The 6,471-nt window shown below is 33.2% G+C and overlaps 1 protein-coding gene across 1 annotated transcript; it reads left to right on the forward strand.

Annotated features, from left to right (window-relative positions):
• The first annotated feature begins 1,194 nt into the window (after nt 1–1,194).
• LOC112503936 lies at nt 1,195–4,142 on the forward strand. The gene is made up of 5 exons (XM_025107906.1): nt 1,195–1,696; nt 2,012–2,687; nt 2,782–2,864; nt 3,127–3,435; nt 3,589–4,142. The coding sequence occupies exons 1-5, from the start codon at nt 1,195–1,197 to the stop codon at nt 4,140–4,142; spliced, it is 2,124 nt and encodes a 707-aa protein (XP_024963674.1).
• Nucleotides 4,143–6,471: the final 2,329 nt, after the last annotated feature.

Below are 6,471 nucleotides of genomic sequence, written 5' to 3' on the forward strand. Positions count from 1 at the left end.
TATGTAAATCTATTTCATTGTGCGGACTCAAAAAGCAAATACTTTATGAAGAACATTCGTTGTTATAATTCAATGATCTCATTTACATCAATGGGTGGCAACATTGATAATTGAAATGTCCAAAATTCATACAAAATGATTATGATCTTCAAGAACTTTAAGAATGAGATGAATAGAGAGAGTAGATCACCAAATGTCTCTTGAATTGATTGAGAGAGAATTACAATGCTAAAACTCAGATTACAGAATTGCTAATGACTTGCTAATGACAATTACAAAGGAAACTACTATTTATACTAAGGAAGGAATAAAGCTACTCTATTACAAAACATGTAAAATATGGAGAACTTGAATACAACAATAACGCGCATACTCGAACCCAACAATACTTCCATTAATAGTGGAAATGCACCATACATATACAGGTTTAATGGTCAAAACTACCATAGGATGGGTAGTCTTCTACCACCAGATGGAAGAAAACCGAAATTCTCTCAACTGTACATATATGATACCGAAAATGAAGTTTCAAATAGACACANTAGGATGGGTAGTCTTCTACCACCAGATGGAAGAAAACCGAAATTCTCTCAACTGTACATATATGATACCGAAAATGAAGTTTCAAATAGACACARTTCATTTAGGTATACATTCATCCTTAWTGTAATATCTCTTAATAGATTTACTTGAATTACATTGTATGGTTATATTAATGGTCACTCTGATTTTATGTTTGTTATGATTTACTTAGTGAAAAACAAGAAGCCTCTGCATCAAATTCTGATTCCCTTGATATTAAGCTTATTCAATACTTAAAGAACATACTAGATGCAAAAAATGTGTTGGTGAAGTCTTATAGAATTGCAAGAGATTGTTTTGAATGCTACCCAGATGTCAAGCTAAAGTTACGGCTGAATGGAAAAAGAGAAAAGGATAGAAGAACATATAACCTTCCAACTGCTTCAGAGGTTGCAGCTTTAATTGTTGGAGATGATAGTGGTACAATTGAAAAGGGAGATATCATTGTGACAACATGAGACAGGTTATTTACAAGCAATAAGTGAATTACATCCTTCTTACCTTCCTCTTCAATATCCGTTGTTATTTCCATTTGGAGAAGATGGTTACAGAGTTGACATTCCTCATAGAGAGGTAACATCTTCAAGCAAAAGTAAAAGAAGAACTGTAACAATGAGGGAGTTCTTCGCCTTTAAACTTCAAGATAGAAGAAATATGTTTTCATTACTTCTCAATGCAAGGAGGCTTCTACAACAATTTATTGTTGATGGATACACAATGATTGAAAGTGAGAGGTTACATTATATACGTAAGCAGCAAAATGTCCTAAGGTGCGAGACATATGATACTCTATGCAATGTACAAGAACAAGGAGAGTGGGATGTTTCAAATATTGGAAAACGTATTATACTACCTTCTTTTTTCACCGGTGGTGCTCAGTACATGATGCAAAATTATTTGGATGCAATGTCCCTTTGTAAATGGTATGGATATTCTGACTTGTTTCTAACCATGACTTGCAATCCAAAATGGCCAGAAGTTAGAAGATTTGTTAAGGACATAGGCTTAAATCCAGAAGACAGGCCTGACATTCTTTGTCGTTTATTTAAGATCAAGCTTGATGCACTTATTAGAGAATTGAAAGAGAATGAGTTTTTTGGCAAAATTCAAGCAGGTATGTTCAATTTATGATAACAGTATCAACATATTTCTTCATACTTTTAGTCTTATCTTTATTAATTTAAATTGTAACTTTTTTGTAGTTGTTTATACAATTGAATTTCAAAAGCATGGCTTGCCTCACAGTCATATTTGTCTGTTTATGCACCGAGATTTCAAACTACCTACTGTTGAACAGATTTATCCTATCATCTCAGCTGAAATCCCAGACAAAAAACAGTGATCCAGACTTGTACTTACTTGTAAAAGAGTTCATGATGCATGGACTATGTGGTGAAGTAAACATTAATTGTCCATGCATGGTTGATAGAAAGTGTTAAAAAATACCCAAAGAATTTTTCTGAACACACTTCAGTTGATGTTAATGGCTATCCTGTATACCGCAGACGAGTTGATGGACGTTTTATTGAAAAATCAGGTGTTAAACTAGACAACATAAATGTCGTTCCATATAATAAACATATGTTGAAAAGATATCAACCCCACATTAATGTTGAGTGGTGCAATGAGGCATCTTCAATCAAGTATCTGTTTAAATACATCAACAAGGGTCGAGATAGGGCTACTGTTGCAATTGTAGAAAACAATGATGATGCGGTCACTGTTAATGCAGTTGATGAGATAAAACGGTATTATGATTGTAGATACCTTTCTGCATGTGAAGCTTCATGGCGTATTTTTGGATATGATGTTCATTACATGACTCCTTCTATTTTAAGACTTCCTTTTCATCTTCCAGGACAACAACAAGTAGTGTTTGGTGCTGAAGATAATATTGATAATGTGCTAAACAGACCATCTGTGGCATCCTCAATGTTCTTAGCTTGGATGCATTGTAATCAAATTTATCAAGAGGCAGGAGAACTCACTTACGTTGAATTTCCTACAAAGTTTGTGTGGAAATTGGACGAACGACGTTGGGATCGAAGGAAAAAAGGGTTCTCAATTGGATGGATTCATTTAGTTTCTCCTACTGTAGGAGAAGGGTATTACTTGCGAATTCTTCTGAATAAAGTCAAAAGTCCTAAATCATTAAAAAGACATTCGTACAATTAATGGAAAAACATTTCTGACTTTTAGAGATACATGTTATGCTCTTGGGCTTTTAGACGATGACAAGGAATATATTGAAGCCACTGAAGAGGCAAATTTAACTGCATCTGGTTTTTATCTTCACTTCTTATTTGCAACCATGCTGATTTCAAACAGTTTATCTAGACCTGAATTTGTTTGGGAAAAAAATGGCAATACTTAGCAGATGGGATTCTGTACAATCAACAAATTGTTTTACAGTCGCCAGGTATGTTAATTCTATATCTTAAGCATAGAGTTATACAACTATTATAAAAAACTATGGTTGTTATTAAATTGTATCTACTTTTAATTTCATGTAGTAATTGTGTACATTTATATTATTTTTAACAGATTTATCTCTTAATGATGAACAAGTGAAGAATCTAACTTTGTTCGAAATTGAAAAGATTTTGCTTCGTAACAATTCCACGTTGAAAGACTTCACTACACTGCCTTATCCTTATAATGACTCGCTTGAATCCTCAAACAACCGTTTGATTGCAGAAGAATTGGATTATAATCATCATAATTTACAAGATAAGTTTCACACACTTGTAACTGCTCTAACAAATGAGCAAAGAGGTGTGTATAATGAAATCATGACTGCGGTTGAAAAGAAAAAAGGTGGTGTATTTTTTGTTTATGGGCATGGCGGAACAGGTAAAACATTCCTATGGAAGACCTTGGCTGCATCAATAAGATCTAAAGGATAAATTGTTTTAAATGTTGCTTCCAGTGGTATTGCATATTTACTTCTTACCGGTGGCAGAACAGCACACTCTCGGTTTCACATCCCGTTCATTCTCAATGAAGATTCTCTTTGCCAAATGAAGCCAGACAGTGATGTTGCAAGCTTAATAAAGATAACTACTTTGATATTATGGGATGAGGCACCAATGGTTCAGAAACATGCATTTGAAGCATTAGATAGAAGTATGAATGATATTTTCAATGCTCAACGCAGTGGTGACTCAAATATGATTTTTAGGGGTAAGATAATTGTTTTTGGAGGAGATTTCAGACAGATTCTGCCGATTATTCCCAATGCAGGTAGACAAGACATTGTAAATGCATCATTAAGTTCATCTTACATTTGGGAAAAATACGAAGTCCTAAGGTTAACTAGAAACATGAGGCTAACTGCAAACAGTGAAAGTTCAGAAATTGAACAAACAAGGGATTTTGCAAAATGGATTTTGGATCTAGGAGAAGGAAAAGTTGGAGGTGATAATGATGGTGAAGCAGTTATTGAGATACCTCGTGATCTTCTCATTACCGATTGCATCAATCCTGTATTTGCATTAATCGAATTTGTCTATCCCTCAATTCTTGAAAACATCAACAACTCAGCTTATTTTCAAGAATGAGCAATACTTACCCCAAAAAATGAAGTAGTTCAAGAAATAAATGATTGTTTGTTGTCATTGTTTCCAGGAGAAAAAAAGGAGTACTTAAGTTCAGATATGTTATGTGAATCAAAGCACCTTCATGATGAGTTTGATAAAACTTTGTACTCTCCTGATGTTTTAAATGGTCTTATATTATCATGAATACCAAACCATAAGATTCTACTAAAAGTTGGTGTTCCTATCATGTTATGAGAAATATTGATTAGAAATCTGGACTATGTAATGGTACTAGACTGTGGGTGTTAACATTAGGAAATCGAGTAATAGAAACACATGTCATATCTGGAAGCAATATTGGAAGTCGTACATTCATTCCAAGAATGTCCTTAACACCTACAAACAAAAGGATACCATTCAAATTTCAAAGGAGACAGTTTCCAATTGCTGTATGTTTTGCCATGACCATTAATAAGAGCCAAGGACAATTATTATCAAAAGTTGGTTTATTTCTAAGACAATCGGTCTTCACACATGGTCAGTTATATGTTGCTTTATCCAGAGTCAAAAGCAAGCAAGGTTTGAAAGTACTAATTATGGATGATGATGGCATTATTTACAGTAAAACAACCAATGTTGTATACAAAGAAGTGTTTAGTAATATATGATACATTGTTCTTATTTATTTAATGGCTTACATATTTAACTTATATTTGTTCAATTTATATTGTGTTATAAATATTGCTTAACAACTTCATCTTATTAGTTCATATTATTATTAATTCTTAAGAGGCTTATTTTTCATTTATAGTCTGCATTATAATTATTCGACCATAGAGGATCTACATGTGCTATGTAAATTCTCTCACCCGGACTGCGTCCTTTATACAGAGCTTTAGAGAGGGACTGCGTACACTACGCAGAGTCTCTGACCAAACTTCCGTAATTCATACAGAGCTTTAGAGAGATACTGTAGAAACCATGCAGGACCTCTATGCATGATTTCGTGCTTCATGCAGAGCTACACAGCAGCTCTGCATCTACAATGCATAACCTCTGTGCACGGAAAATTTACACTTATAACCAGATTGGTCGTCTTGATTTAGAAGTCTTGCAATGCTGGATATTGTCCGTCGTAAACTTTGGAGGATTTCTTCGACCTTGTGTACGTCAAGCCTGATTCCGTCCTTCATACAGACCTTAACTGAGGTTCTGCACGTGCTTTGCGGTCGATGTGAACCAGACTACGTGTTTCATGCACAGCTGCACAGAGGTTCTGCATTTAAATCTTGAAAAATAGCTCTTTCTCTTCACGTAATGCGTCGATGATCTGTCTCTTACTCTGAAGATGACTTTCAGACTTGTACCTGTAAATAGTTTCCATCTTCATCTTTGCAAACTTTTTTACGCTTGTGTCCTTCAAGCTTGCCTCCGTCTTTCATGCAGAGTTTCATAGAGGTTTTGTACTTGTCTTGAGTAACAGTTCTATCTCTGTATGTACTACCCAAAACCTATGATTCTCTTTGCTTGTCTCATACAGAGGTATAAAAAGAATTTGCATGTACTACGCAGCGCTGCATACTGAATCTACATTGTTCGTCTCCATTTAGAAGTTTTTCTAATCATCGAAGGACAAACCGTTCTTTGTATATGTAACATTTAATTCTCGAGTCTTTGTTTAATTTTATAAATTACCTCCGATTTTTAATTGTTTATAAAATACATATCAGTTTCGCTTAATTTTTATCATTAACCCGTGTAATACACGGGCCCGAACCTAGTATGTAATATAATAGTAAGTATATATACATATATATAAGTGAAGATAATAAAATTATAATAATTTTATAAATAAAAAATATTATATAAATATTATACAATATCTTGTAAACTATACGTGAAGAGTATATATATATATATATATGAAATAACTTAATTAATATATATATATATATATATATTAAATAATAATGATAATTAAATACAATATATTATTAAATCGATTTGATGTTTATAAATTTTAGAGATGCATAATTTTCAAGCATTCAACACCCTATTAAGGGGTTGCCATTAACACTCCACTAGATTTAACCTAGGGGAGGTTAATGACACCTTTATCCATTGTCATTGACACCCCTAATATTATTTTAATTATGGGAGTGCTAATGGCACCTCCTAATAGGGAAAAGGCTAATGGCACCCTATAGGTTAATAATGGCACCCCTAAGTTAGCTTTAATTATGAATTTTTTTTTTTGTGTTTTTTTGTCTTTTTGTTATTATTACTTTTTGTTTATTATTATTTAAATTTTTTTTAATTAATATATATTATTCATTTTATTTTCTATTTT

Source organism: Cynara cardunculus, unplaced genomic scaffold, assembly GCF_001531365.2.
Source record: "Cynara cardunculus var. scolymus isolate 2C unplaced genomic scaffold, CcrdV1 Un_Scaffold_4169, whole genome shotgun sequence".
Taxonomy (NCBI): domain Eukaryota; kingdom Viridiplantae; phylum Streptophyta; class Magnoliopsida; order Asterales; family Asteraceae; genus Cynara; species Cynara cardunculus.